At 36.6% G+C, this 14,643-nt stretch overlaps 1 protein-coding gene across 1 annotated transcript in view; it reads left to right on the top strand.

Annotated features, from left to right (window-relative positions):
• Positions 1 to 14,643, top strand: part of CCDC162 (putative uncharacterized protein C6orf183) — a 39,780-nt gene that overhangs the window by 10,777 nt on the left and 14,360 nt on the right. Inside the window, exon 2 of the mRNA XM_020287166.2 lies at positions 13,152 to 13,313. Within this exon, the coding sequence (XP_020142755.2) occupies positions 13,180 to 13,313 (134 nt within the window). The 5' untranslated portion in view covers positions 13,152 to 13,179. The remainder of the gene's footprint in view (positions 1 to 13,151; positions 13,314 to 14,643) is intronic.

Genomic DNA, 14,643 nt, shown 5'->3' with positions numbered 1-14,643 from the left:
TGGGTTGAGCTGGGGAACAACTTTAGGTTTATTAACAGAGCTCTTTCTCACATCTTTACCTGGCTTGTTTGTGTATTTATACTTTACTTTTTTTTTTTTTTTTTTTTTTTTTTTGAGGCAGGGAAGAGTAAAATGTATGCACTGAGAACTTTCGGATTTCTTGCAGAGGTCGTGATAATCCAGACAAGCCAGAACAGTCATTCCCATTCCAGCACAAATCCAGGCATTTGCAGAATGTTTACTCAAACCAAATAACACCTTTAAAGTTTCTAGCCTTTGCTCTAAAACCACATAAAAAGAATTTCAAATTTTATTCGTTGTGTATATGGTTTTTTTCTCTTTGATAGTGAATTTGTCTGTTGGAATTAGATATCCTTAAACAGTGTGTTCAAATGACAGTTTTATGACTGATTAATCTCCAGCCTTTTCCTGAGGGAGAGAGAAAGTTGACTTTAGAGAAAGACGTGTAATCGCAAATTGATTATTACAAAAAACTATGCTTTCCTTTTTGGGGAGGAAAGGGGCTTTTAAAAAATTAATACACAGAAAGAACTGCCAACTTTAGTTTATAATATTGGCCACAGATGGATCAAATGTAATTAAAGTACCAAAAGCATGAGTCATTGATTGATGATAGCAGCTCCAGATCTCCAAGGGCTACTCACTGTTCTAGTGAGCAAAAAAATATTCTTTTGTTAATTAATTTGAACTCACAGTAGCATATAAACATAAAAAAACAACAGAGTTTCATCAATGGTCAGAGACAAGAAATAAAGCAGTGATATAGGGAGTGATATGCACAACTTCCTAACATCTTAGTGAAAGATATCAATTCGACTAAGCCAATGTCATTAAGACCCAGAGGCAAAGAAAAGATGTATCTCAGATGACAGGAGATAACAGAATCCTCAAGACAAACTTAAAGTACAATCAGATATCCTGTCATTTGTTACCTCACAAAGAACAGACCATTAAAATGTATATTCTCAACACTGCTGCTACCAAGGGAGAAATAAGTGGTTGTGTACAAATCAGAACAAGCATGAAAACCAGTCTTGGCCAGGAAACAAAAGTCAAACATAAAAAGCCAGAAAAAAGAAATAGAATCAACTAGATTAAAACCTTGCCGCATGAGACATCCTTAGGACTGGAAAAAAGTATGCCTCAAACAGCCCTTGAGTTGCTTTCCATGGACAATGTGTTTTATTTGGCTTTGGTTGATGAATACACTTCTGGTAGATAAATACACAAAATCTTGGTGGAGTCTATGGAATTATCAAAGAATTACTCAGAGACAAAGCATTTAAGAAAAGAAGTTTACTTTCAAGGAAAATTTTTAAAGGACTAGCTCATCAAATTAAAAAATACAAAAAAAAAAAAAAGAAAAAAACACAAAATGACCAACATTACCAAGTCTGTAGTTGTCTGATTACAGTAGGAAAGACAGCAGTTTTGTCACGTGATTGTTGTAGCCTCAAAGGTCATCAGAGATCTTCATCTACTAGCATTGCAAAGTTTGGCAATAAGGTTGCTTTCATTAAAGATAGTCTGTAACTTATAAATAAAACTTAAGGATTCTTTTATTTGGGGAAAATGAATGCCAGTGATCCTGTTTTGGTTCACTTATTTCTCCCAGGTGCGAGGTGCTTTGTTTTCTGACTAGAATGTACATTCTGATAAGGGCAGCATTTTGCTTCCACACATCCTTTTTATGGTCATTGGTAGTTTTAAAAAATGAACAAATACTGAGGTGATTTATTATTGAGGTAAAAGACATAATAATATAAGAGAGATAGCCAAAGTTTAAGGGAGTTACTTTGGAGAACAGGAATGTTTTATTTTTATTTATTTATTTTTTTTATTTTTATTTTTTTTTTGAGACAGAATCTCACTTTGTTGCACAGGCTAGAGTGAGTGCCGTGGCGTCAGCCTAGCTCACAGCAACTTCAAACTCCTGGGCTCAAGTAATCCTTCTGCCTCAGCCTCCCGAGTAGCTGGGACTACAGGCATGCGCCACCATGCCCGGCTAATTTTATATATATATATATATTAGTTGGCCAATTAATTTCTTTCTATTTATAGTAGAGACGGGGTCTTGCTCTTGCTCAGGCTGGTTTCGAACTCCTGACCTCGAGCAATGCACCCGCCTCGGCCTCCCAGAGTGCTAGGATTACAGGCTTGAGCCACCGCACCCGGCCTATTTTTATTTTTTCTTTGAAGGAAACTGTCATATCCTTAAGGATAAGATAATTCATGGGTTTATTATATAATACTAGTGCCTAAGACAAATAATAAAAAAGAAAATTTTGACTGAGAAAAAGGATTGGAGAAAAAAGGTAGAACAAAATTAATTTTACGAGGGCATTTCAGTGAAAAGTTAAGCCGGATGCAGAAACTGTCAGACCTCAAGGGAAAATATAGGCAAAATTCTACAGTTCAAAAATTCATATAATACTGAGAAGATTCATTTAACCTATATTCCTTAGATGAGCCTCCTCTTTCAGATACCTTAGTTTATCCCAGAGATCTATTAGGCCAGTTTTTCTCAAACTGTAGGTTATATCCATTAGTGGATCCTGACACTGATTTAGTGGATCATGACCAAAAGTTAGTTTGTAATAAAGTAGAGTAGAAAGATATTACAGTACATCACATGTACTGCAAGTAAGGATTCAAACTTTGACTTTGAGTAGGATTTAGTAGAAAGGCCACACTTCCACTAAAGATGAATTACAACACACAAATTACAAAGTCATGTGTTTAAAGAATTGGAAAGTTATGGAAGTAACAAAGACTAAACCAAAATTTCAGAAATGAAAGAACCTTTCTGGGTGAGTTGACAATCCCTAGCTGTTTGCTTCCTTAGGGAATTTACCACTCTGGTCACAGTGACACTGTTTTGGCATAGGGAATCAAATGGGACAAAGAGAAGTTAGGGGAGCTTTTGCAGGCCATGGTTGCAGGAATGGCAGATTTCAATCTACAGAAGTCTCAGGTATACCCATTAGATATTTGCTGAATGCTAGAGTCTGAAGGAAACTGGGGGGCTGGTCCAGAAAGGCAGAGTAAAATCTGCAATCCTGCAGTATTTAGTTGATACATCCTACTAGAGAGAGGAACTGCATCAAACATATAAGTCTCTCCCTCAAATTTTTGCCAGATTTTGAATTTATATGAGGTCAGAGACTAAGCTCAAAACCTTTGAAGGACAGAATTTCTGAGATGAGAATAAAGAGACAAGTCAAGCTCTCAACCTAAAGCCGTAGAAGGCCACACCTAAGAAAGAAGTTGAGTTGGAAAGGCAGAGCAAAATCTTTCTGGAGGTGCTTAGGAGACAAAATCCCACTGGAGAGAGGAAGCCCGCATGAAACAATTGGCCAGTTTTTCTCTCAAGACTTTTGCCAGATTTTGAAGCTGCAGGAAGCTACAGAGCTAAATTGAAACCTCCAAAAGTGTTACTGAACCCAAATTTGAGTAAAAATGAATAAATGAAAGAAACAAAAAATAAAACTTCTCAAAGGGTAGAAATGAATCTTCCACAATGTTTAAGGACTGAAGGCAGAGAGACCTCCCAGGCTATCAATCAAAAGTCAGGAGAGCCACACCTGAGGAAGAAGGATAAGCAAGAGGTAGACTGAGTCTAGCTAAAACCAGAATCCAGCCCCAAGCTAGTCCAATTCTTCATGGGATTAAGGTGATCAGTCCTGCAAGTTATGCATTTAACAGAGTAAAGGCAAAACTTGATGGTGGGGGAAATAACATCACTGTCATTCTCTGTTTCTTTTCTTTCTTTCTTTTTTTTGGCAGTGTGTTGCTCTTGCTCTGTCACCCTAGGCTGAAGTTCACTGTCAAGATCACAGCTCACTGTAACCTCAAACTCCTGGGCTCAAGTGATCCTCCTGCCTCAGCGTCCTGAATAGCTAGGACTGCAGGTGTGTGCCACCATGCCCAGCTAATTTTTTAAAATTTATTTTGTAGAGACAGGGTCTTGATATGTTGCCCGGGCTAGTCTTGAATTCTTGGCCTCAAGCAATCCTTCTGCCTCAGCATCCTCAATTGCTGGGATTACAGGTGTGAAGCATTGTGCCTGGCCTTCTGTTTCTTTTATGCACCAAATATAGCATATAATAAATTATGAGGCTTGGGTAAGGGACTCTTAATGCAAGCAATAAGAAAAAAAAAAACAAACAGTAAAAGTAGACCCACAAATGATCCAGATTTTGGAATTAGCAGACAAGGACACTAAAATAATTACATATGCACAAGGAAACAGAGAAAAAGATAGAAAAAGTGGATAAAATAATGTATAAATTTCAACAGAATTGGGTCTCTAAAAATAATAAAACATGCACTATAATGTTCTATAAAACTTAAAAATACAATAAGTAAAATTGAGAACTCACTGGATAGTTTTGACAGTAGCTTAGCCCGAGCAAAAAATAGGATAAATGAAGTTGAGAACAACAGAAAATACCCAAAACTGAAGCAAAGAATAAAGCTGAGTATTAGAGACACATATATGCAGCTGTAGTGGCAGAAGGATAAGAATCAGAGAGAGTGGGACAGACGCAATCTTTGAAGAGATAATAGTTGAGAAATTTCCAAAACTGATGAAAGATGTCAGCCTATACATTAAAGCAGCTCTGCGAATCCCAACCCCTTGCAAGAATATATACAAAGGAAACCACACTTACGTACATTGTGATTAAACTATTGAAAGACAAAGATAAAATCTTAAAAGCAGCAAGAGAAAAAAACCACTCTTTTTTTTTAAAAAAACAACAGTAAGACAGATGACTGCAAGTATGAAAACCAGATAACAATGAAAAAATGTGTTTAAAGTGCTTAAAGAAAAAACCTCCCAATTTTATACCTTTTAAAATATCCTTTTTAAGTGATAGTAAAATAAAGATTTATTCAGACAAATAAAAGCTAGGAGAATTTGTCAGCAGCAGACTTACACTTTAAAGGAAGTTCTGGAGATTGAAGGAAAATGAACCCCATCAAAGCATGAATCTTCAGGAAAGAAGAGCAGCAGAAAAAATAAATGTGGAAGTAAATTAGTTCAAAATTGACTGTCAAAGCAGCAATAATAAAATGTAATATAGGGTTTATAATATATGCAGGAGTCAAAAAAGAGTTGCACAAATTGTAAGGAGGTAAATGGACTTAAGCCACTGTGAAGTTTTTATTCTCTGGCTAGTGGTAAAAACATACACATACATACACATGCGTGCATGCGCACAAACACACATGCCTACTAGTTTAAGATAGCCTGTAGTAAGTTAAGGATGCATACTGAAATTTCTAGGTAAATGATTATCAAAGCATGGTCTTTTTATTAGCAGCATAAACATCATCTAGAAATTTGTTACAAGTGCAGGGTAATGTGGCAAATTCTCAGGCCTCCTCCAGATATATTAACTCAGAACCTCTTGAGGTGGGACCAGCAATATATGTTTTAACAAGGCCTCCAACTGATTCTGATACACACTGGAGTTTGAGAACCACTGCTCTAGGTAACTACCAAAAGCAAAGAAACAGGTGTGATTAAGATTTTGACAGAAGTAAACAGATCAATGAATTTTTGATCTTGTATTACTTTGATTAATCCAAAGTAATACAAGAAAAATGCAATAAAGGAACAGCAAACAGATGGGACCAATAGAAAAATAAATAAAATGAAATAAAATAAATCTAACAAATAGAAAGATGGTATGCTTAAACCCAACTATAACAATAATTACATTAAATGGAAATGAATGAAATGATCCAATTAAAAGATAAATATTTTAGGCTGGATTCAAGAGACACATTTTAAGTAAAAATATAGAGATTATTAAAAGCATTTTTTAAATATGCCATGAAAACACTAATCCCCAAAACAAAAAACATGGTGTGACTGTGTTACTAATAGGTAAGTTTGATTTTAAGATGCCTTATTAGAGATAAAGGGGACAGGTTATAATGATAAAAGATTCAATTCAATGAAAAAGCATAATAGTCCAATCTGTATGCAGCCAATAACCTAGCTTTAAAATATATAAAACCAAAGTGTCAATACTAAATGGAGAAATAGATAAATTCATAGTCATTGTCAACGATTTTAATATACCTATCTCAATAACTTCTTTAAAAAAAATCAAACAAAAAATCAGTAAGGATATAAAAGGACACAGATTTGAATAGCATGACTAACCAACGTGATCTAATTGACATATAAAAAACACTATTCCCAACATCGGAATGCACATTTTTTCAAGTGTGCATGGGACATTTACCAAAATAGGTTATATGTTGGACCATAAAGCAAGTTTGACACATTTTAAAAAATTGAAATTATACAGAGTATGTTCTCAGGCCACAATGGAATCATACTCAAAACGAATAACAGAAAAATAGAACCACTTTTAAACAACCTATAGGTCAAAGAAGAAATTGCAATGGAAGTTAGAAAATGATTAAATAATAAATAATGAAAATACAACATTCAAAACTTATCTGATGCCACTTAGTGGAAAATTTATAGCATTAGTGCTTAGTGGAAAATTTATAGCATAAAATACAAACATTATAAGAGAGGTTAAAAAATTCCACCTCAAGAGCTGGATAAAGAAGAGCAAGTTAAACCCAAGATAGTAAAAGCAATAATAATAAGTGAGGTGAGAAGAAATCACTGAAAGAGAAGGCAGACATAAATACATGGAGAAAACTCAATACTTCTCAAAAGAAGATAGTCAATAAACATTTTTTTTTAAAATGCTCAACATCATTAATTATCAGGGAAATGTAATGAGATAGCACCTTATCCCTGTCAGAATCGCCATTTTTAAACAGTCAAAAACAATGGATGTTGACATGGTAGCTGTGAAAAAGAAATACTTATACATTGTTGGTGGGAATATAAACTTGCACAACCACTGTGGAAAACAATATGGAGATTCCTCAAAGAACTAGTATACCTACTGTTTGATCCAGCAATTACACTACTGGGTATCTACCCATAGGAAAAGAGTCATTTTATCAAAAAGAAATCTGCACTTGAATGTTTACTGTAGCACAATTTACAATTGCAAAGATATGGAATCAACCTAAGAGCCCACCTACTGATGAGTGGATAAAGAAAATGTGATTGATATATCTGTATGTATATATTTATATTGATATACCTATACACACACACACACACACAACAAGAAATACTACTCAGCCATAAAAAGGAATGAAAAATGTCTTTTGCAGCAACTTTGGTGGAGCTGGAGACCATTATCCTAAGTGTAGTATCTCAAGAATGTAAAAACAGATACCACATGTTCTCACTTTTAAATGGGAGATAAATGAAGGGTGTATGTGATCGTAAACAGCAGTAATGGACATTGGAAACTAAGAAGGAGGACGTGGGAGTGGCGTGAGGGATGGAAACCTACCTATTAAGTACAATGTACACTATTCTGGTGATGAGTATGCTGAAAGCCTGACTTCAGCATGATTCCATTCATCCACGTAACCAAAAACACTTGTACTCCCTACATTTTTTTTAAATAAAAAAAGAAAACTCAATGAAACAAAATATTGGTCTTTTGAAAAGAATAATAAAATTGATAAATCTCTAATAAGACTAATCAAAATAAAAGAATAAGCATAGACATTGCCAATATCAGGAATGTAAAAGGAGACAGCACAACACATTCTATAAACATTAAAAAGATAAGAGGCTTAAAAGGAGAACATCAAGAAAGTGAAAGATGATCCACAGAATGAGGAAAATCACATTTGCCAATCATATATCTGATAAAGGACATGTATCTAGAATATATAAAGAACTTACAACTTATCAATAAAAATACAAATAACCCAGTTTAGAAATGGCAAAGGATCTTAATAGACATTTCTCCAAAGAAGATATATAAATGGCCAACAAGCATGTGAAAAGATGATCAACATCATTAACCACTGGGAAATGCAAATCAAAACAACAGAGACACCAACTAGTATGGCTTAAATTTAAAAAAAGACAGATAGCAACAATTAAGACAATAGCAAGACTGTGGAGAAAGTGGAACTCTCATCCACTGCTGTTGGGAGTATAAAATGATGCAGCCATTGTAGAGAACAGTCTGAAGTTCCTGAAAAAGTCAAACATACAGTTACCATTTGACCCAATAATTCCAATCCTATATATATGCTCCAATGAAAACAGATGTACATAAAATCTTGTACATGGATGTTCATGGCAGTATTATTCATAATTGCCCCAAAATTGAACAACTCAGATGTCTATCAGCAGATGAACAAATAAACAAAATGTGGTACAACAAATATTATTCAACCATTAAAAAAGAACGAAGTGCTACAACAGAGATGAACCTGGGAAACATTTTGCTATTGAAAGAAGCCAGTTATAAAAGACCACATATTGTATGATTCCATTTGTATGAAATATCAAGAATTGGCAAATTTATAGAGACAGAAAGTAGATTAGTGGTTGCCTATTGCTGGGAGAGAAGGGGTAGCTTGGAGAAAAACAAGGAGTGACTGTTAATGAGAAGGGGATCTCTTCTTGGGGTGATGCAATGTTCTAAAATTGTGGTAATGATTACACAACTCTGTGAATACACTAAAAATCATTGTACACTTTATGTGGGTTTGTCGTATGGTATGTTAATTATATGTCAACAAAGCTGTTAAAAAATAGAAGAAGATATTATGAAAAACCTTCCACCCCTCCAAACCTGTCTACTTAGACAAAATATACTTTATGTACAGAAATGTTCTTTTAAAAGTCTTATTGGTTGAATGTCATGATGTATGAGGAGAAGAACCAGCTAGAGATTGAGACACTGGAGGAGCAGTTGGGCCAAGGGGGGGGGGGGGTGGGCAGCGAACTCCTTCCCTCAGGTCACCAGGTCCCAGCCTGCCTCCCTGGTCGTCAGCAGCAATAAAGCCGCCAAAGCCGCAAACCAGCTATTAATCACTATAGCTCTTTCATGTGAGTGCTTACTGCATGCATGGTGCTTTGTGAACTTTATCCCATTGAATCCTTGCCACCACCCTGTGAAGGAAGTAGTGTTAACCTTGTTTTATGGGAGGGAGGTGAGGCTCATGGAGGAAAGTCTCTTGTTCAAGCTAACAGATCCCAGCAAGTGGCGAGTCAGGCCTTGTACTTTGAACCTACTCCAGAATTCCCACTCTTAACCACACAGTTAAACTATGTCCAACCATAGAAATAAAATATTATTCATAAAAAAGTTCCTATTGGAATGGACCCAAAAAGAAATAGAAAATATGAATAGTCATATATAGCTATTAAAAAAATAGAATCTGTAACTGAAGCCCTCCCATAAAAAAAAAAAAAAAAAAAAAACTTCAGATGAAGATATTTCATTGGTGAATTATTCCAAACGTTTAAAGAAGAAATAATACCAATCATAAACTTTTTTCAGGAAACAGAGAAGAGAACACTTCACAACTTGTCTTATGAGACTAGCAAAATCTTGATACCAAAATCTGTGAAGAACATTATAAGAAAATAACAGGCCAGTTTCTCTCATGAACATAGATACAAATATCTTAACATGGTAGAAAATTGAGTCTACTTTTCTATACAAAAGATAACAAATAGGCCGGGCGCGGTGGCTCACGCCTGTAATCCTAACTCTCTGGGAGGCTGAGGCGGGCGGATTGCTTGAGGTCAGGAGTTCGAAACCAGCCTGAGCAAGAGCGAGACCCCGTCTCTACTATAAATAGAAAGAAATTAATTGGCCAACTAATATATATACAAAAAATTAGCCGGGCATGGTGGCGAATGCCTGTAGTCCCAGCTACTTGGGAAGCTGAGGCAGGAGGATTGCTGGAGCCAGGAGTTTGAGGTTGCTGTGGGCACTCACTCTAGCCTGGGCAACAAAGCGAGACTCTGTCTCAAAAAAAAAAAAAAAAAGATAACAAATCATGACCAAGTGGAGTTTATTCAAAAAACGCAATTTTGGATTAACATCTGATCATCTGTGAAATTCACCGCATTAGCAAATATATGAGGAAGATGACATGATTATCTTAGTAGATGCAGAAAAAGCATTTGACATAATTCAATACACTTTCAAGGGAAAAAACAAACAAAACAAAAACCTCTCAGCAAAGTAGAAGCAGGGCCACCCAATATATCTGCCTTATGTGCTTTTCCTTTCCCAAAACACATGTTCTATAGATACACTGAAGGGAACACTGTGTTCGTCTGAACAACGCCTAGGGGATAAGGGAGCAGACTTGGAAGGAACCTGGGTCTTCGAATGTGCAGGAGTAGCGGAGTTGCTCTACTCCCCTAGACCATTCACATTAGCACCGTTACATTACAGGGACTTAAAACAGCTTTGTTCTTTTAGCCACTGATAATTGTGTCTTTTTGTAAAAACAGCTTAGCTGTACCCCTACTAACACAGAAGCTGGCATGTAATGTAAAATAGGGTAACTTTCATTTGCAAACATGGAAGAACATTTGATGACCAAGATGACCACCCATCAGAAATGTTCGCTCAGAGAAGTTATAGAGTATCTGTCTGTGTAGATCTTCGTAAACAGGACTGAATTATGCCACAGAGAAAAGGGGCCAGCTTGCTTACCGTTTTAAATTCTGGCATTTGCTAGAATAAAAATCATTGTTTTATTTTTGCACATATCACATTACCAAATGTTGGAGGCCTTTAAAACTTGAAGTAATGCTGATTTATGTCTTTTGATAGATGGGCTTAATCCATTTATATTTTTAATAATTACTGATACATTTGAACTTATTCCTACCATACTTCTTTTTGTTTTCTTTTTTTCCTCTTTTCCTGCCTCCTATTGGATTTCACAGTCCTAGCCCATCTCTCACTCCCACTTGTCTAAGAAGCTCTCGGTTGCATTTCTAATCTTTTAGTAATCATCTTGAAATTTTTAACATTTCCTAGCAGTCTAAACATTGCTCGGTATTTCTCTTTTAAACATGCCTGCTTTACCCCATCCAAGTCTGCTTTAACCACACATTGAACACCCCCAAACCCTGTTCAAGCTAATGTTACTATTTTTGTCTTAGAGTTTAAATTTTACTACTTTTTAAACACATAAAAATGTATTTTTTGACAATTAATAATTAGATGTACATATTTTTTTTTTAAATGCTATCGAGGCCAGGCACAGTGGCTCACGCCTGTAATCCCAACACTTTGGGAGGCCAAGGTAGGAGGATCACTTGAGGCTAGGAGTTTGAAACCAGCCTGAGCAGCATAGAGAGACCCCCATCTCTACAGAAATTTTAAAAATTTGCTGGGCTTAGTGACAGGTGCCTGTAGTCCCAGCTACTCAAGAGGCTGAGGCAGGAGGATCACTTGAGCTCAGGCGTTTGAAGCTGCAATGAACTATGATTCACCACTGCACTCCAGCAGCCTGGGCAATGGAGTGAGACCTTGTTCTCTTTAAAATAAATAAATAATTAACCAACCAAACAAAAAATCCTGCAAAAAACAAATAAAACGCTATTGAAGAAATTTCCTGACAATTTCCTTTCTAAGATTTTTCTAAGACTAAATGAAGGCCCAGTGCTTGCCTGACACACAGCAGGTTCTCAATAAATGGAAAGCCCTTTCTCCCCAAATAAACAGTTGTTTATCTCTTTAAAGCTAGACATGAAGCTAGTGCTTAGAAGGGATGAAACAATTCCTCTAGGTTTGGTGCATTTCATGGACAGTTGTCCAAGACTGATCTCTCTTTATGCTAATTTTCTGAATTCTGTACTTGACTGTGTTGCAAACTAAACAGTACAGGATTAAATGTTCTCATTTCTGAGCTGTGAAGTGTTGAAACCGATCAGGAAATGAAGACCGAATGTCTATCCTCTGGGAGAAGAATTAGCCGGTCTGTGTTGCTGCCGCTCTTGGCTGCCGGTCAGAATGCAGCTGTTAAGGCAGCTGTTTAACTGTTTGCCCAACTTGAAAGGACACTCACTGCCAAGTGGCAAATATTTTTTATAACAACATTTTACTTTTGCTAAGAACAATAACAGTGCATTTTATTAAGCTCCAGCAGTGTGCCAAACACGACAGATTTATTACTCAGCAGGTTCACTACCTAGACTGAACATGGATGCCCATTTTCATTTTTAATATTTAGAAAAAGAATAAATGGGCTCCCAAAGGAAGCTTCTAAACAAAACATCTCTACAGTTTAATTATTTGTTGAAATGGCAGCAGATTAACTTAAGAAAATGAAATCTCTCTGAAAGGAAAAATTGAAAGTCCAGAAATATTAAAGGGAAAAAAGAAGATTTCAATGTTTTAAATCTCTCTAATGCGTCCTAGGGGTGACTTTACTCCTACTTGTCCAAGATAGGTGAGGGCAGCAGTGACACAAGGAAATACATCTACTGAGTCCCCTGCAATTCATGGGTCCCAGGACTTCTGGATCATGCAATTAATCTACGTCGTTAATTAGAATACTGACATTAAGTACTTAACAAACAATAATGTTGAATTTGAAAGGCTGTGAAGCAGATAGGGTGGGGTAGGAGGTTATCAACTATTTTTATTTAATGGTAAAGTTAGTATGCTGAAAGTTAGTATGCAGGCAGTAAAAATCAAGGAAACATTCAAATGCATAAGTGTAATTTTCTTCCAAACCCAAATGTGCATGGATCATGATCATGTTAGATAGCTCTCCACTCATTATATTTTTCTGGAGCCAGAAACTAATAGCTTCAAGAAAGCTTATGGAGAAATATTCTAGGTAAGTACAGAGATCCCTTACCCACCAATTGTTTGTTCTAATTGAAGTGTTATTAGAAGTCAGCAATAACTGCCATTCCCAGCATTTAGTGTGTAGTCCTTTGTCAAGACTGTGGGGGGGGGGGCTGTCAAAGCTGGAGCAGAGACACTTTTTTGAAGGTAAACTGGGTTGAACAGAGGCATGGTCCATGGATATTCTAACCTACTTTCCCTCTACTGTTTCCTAACTGGTAATTAAATAATAAATGACAACAGTCCAATTTGGCTCTTTCTTCAAATTGCAAAACCACAAAGTTTCCACAAAGTCGACATGATTTCTTTGACAAAGATAGACAAAGGTCCCACGCACTAGGGGATGGTCACCAAGGGAGTCAAGCTTTGTGCTATCTTTTTCAGGGATACAGAAAAACAGCCAATACAAATCATGGATGAAGTTTATAAGATCACGTCCACAGACAGGATCCAGTTGTTGGAGAAAGAACTGGCTGCACGATTGACAGAACTGAAGTCTGAGATAGAACAGAGGTCTTTTCAGGGAATAGCGAATCAAGCTTACAGGTAACAGTGGCAGTGAGAACACGTGGTCCTCAGGGGTTTTACTCTCCACTCTCACCCCATAATCTCCATCAGCCTCCCTCTTCTTTTTACAGGGACAAATTGACATTATCTCAAGCTCACATACGTGGTATACAATGACAATTTCAGCTACCCCTTTCTTTTTTTTAATTTTAATAGATTTAAGGGATGCAAGTTGAATTATATTACATGTATATATTGAATAGTGGCGGAGTCTGGGTTTTTGGTGTACCCATCACTAGAGTAGTGTCAAGTGCCCCTTTCAAACCTGACTGCTGCCTCTAAGATTTTTCTATATTCTAGCACTGTCAAGACGGATCAAAGCAATGTCTTGCCAATGGGGGAAAAAATTCTTACATGTTCACAAACGCTACCATCTTAGGGTTACAGAAGCTATTGTACATATCATACTTAATGAAGATATTTTATTTTATCTAATAATATTTTTACAGAATTTGACCTTGATTTTGATGAGAAATTTGAAAGCCAAAAGAATGCTAGGTATTTGGTAATGAGTTCTGCAAAATGATGTTCTGTTAGGAGCTCTTCTATGTGTGAATGTTGCCTACGATAACAGACAATCAAATTCTTGTGGAAAAACAGGGTAGCTAGATCAGCCCCCAAGTGTCAAGTCTTATGGGTCCAGGACCTTCCTATCCCTCTGTTTCTGTTACTACCACAATCGAGCCAAAGGAACAATAGGAAAACCATGTTAGGGTGAGGATGGTGAGGCTTGTGTAGAGAAGACCAGAAAAGAAACAGTAACCAGGTGAATTAGTGCTTCATTCCAAAGACAATTCTGAAGATCCAGTATTTAGTATATTTTATACTTGGTATTTAAAGCTGTTGGGCATCTGAAGAAAACCAAGGATTGTGTGGTGAGGCGGAAAGATCATGGAACCAGGCAAGTCATAATTTCTCTCAACTTAGGTTTTTTTTTTGTTTGTTTGTTTGTTTGTTTGTTTTTTTCTGAGACAGAGTCTCACTCTGTTGTCTAGGCTAGAGTGCTGAGGTGTCAGCCTAGCTCACAGCAACCTCAAACTCCTGAGCTCAAGCAATCCTCCTGCCTCAGCCTCACAAGTAGCTGAAACTACAGGCATGCGCCACCATGCCCAGCTAATTTTTTTCTATATATTTTAGTTGTCCAGCTAATTTATTTCTATTTTTAGTAGAGACGGGATCTCACTCTAGTAGAGACATGGTCTCACAGGCTGGTCTCGAACTCCTGTGCTCAAATGATGCCTCGGCCTCCCAGGGTGCTCAGATCACAGGCATGAGCCACTGTGCCCAGCCAACTTAAGTTTTTTTAATT

This window comes from Microcebus murinus, chromosome 5 (assembly GCF_040939455.1).
Source record: "Microcebus murinus isolate Inina chromosome 5, M.murinus_Inina_mat1.0, whole genome shotgun sequence".
Classification (NCBI taxonomy): Eukaryota; Metazoa; Chordata; class Mammalia; order Primates; family Cheirogaleidae; genus Microcebus; species Microcebus murinus.
Note: the sequence above shows the minus strand (reverse complement) of the source record. Positions and strands in the feature narration are given on the sequence as shown.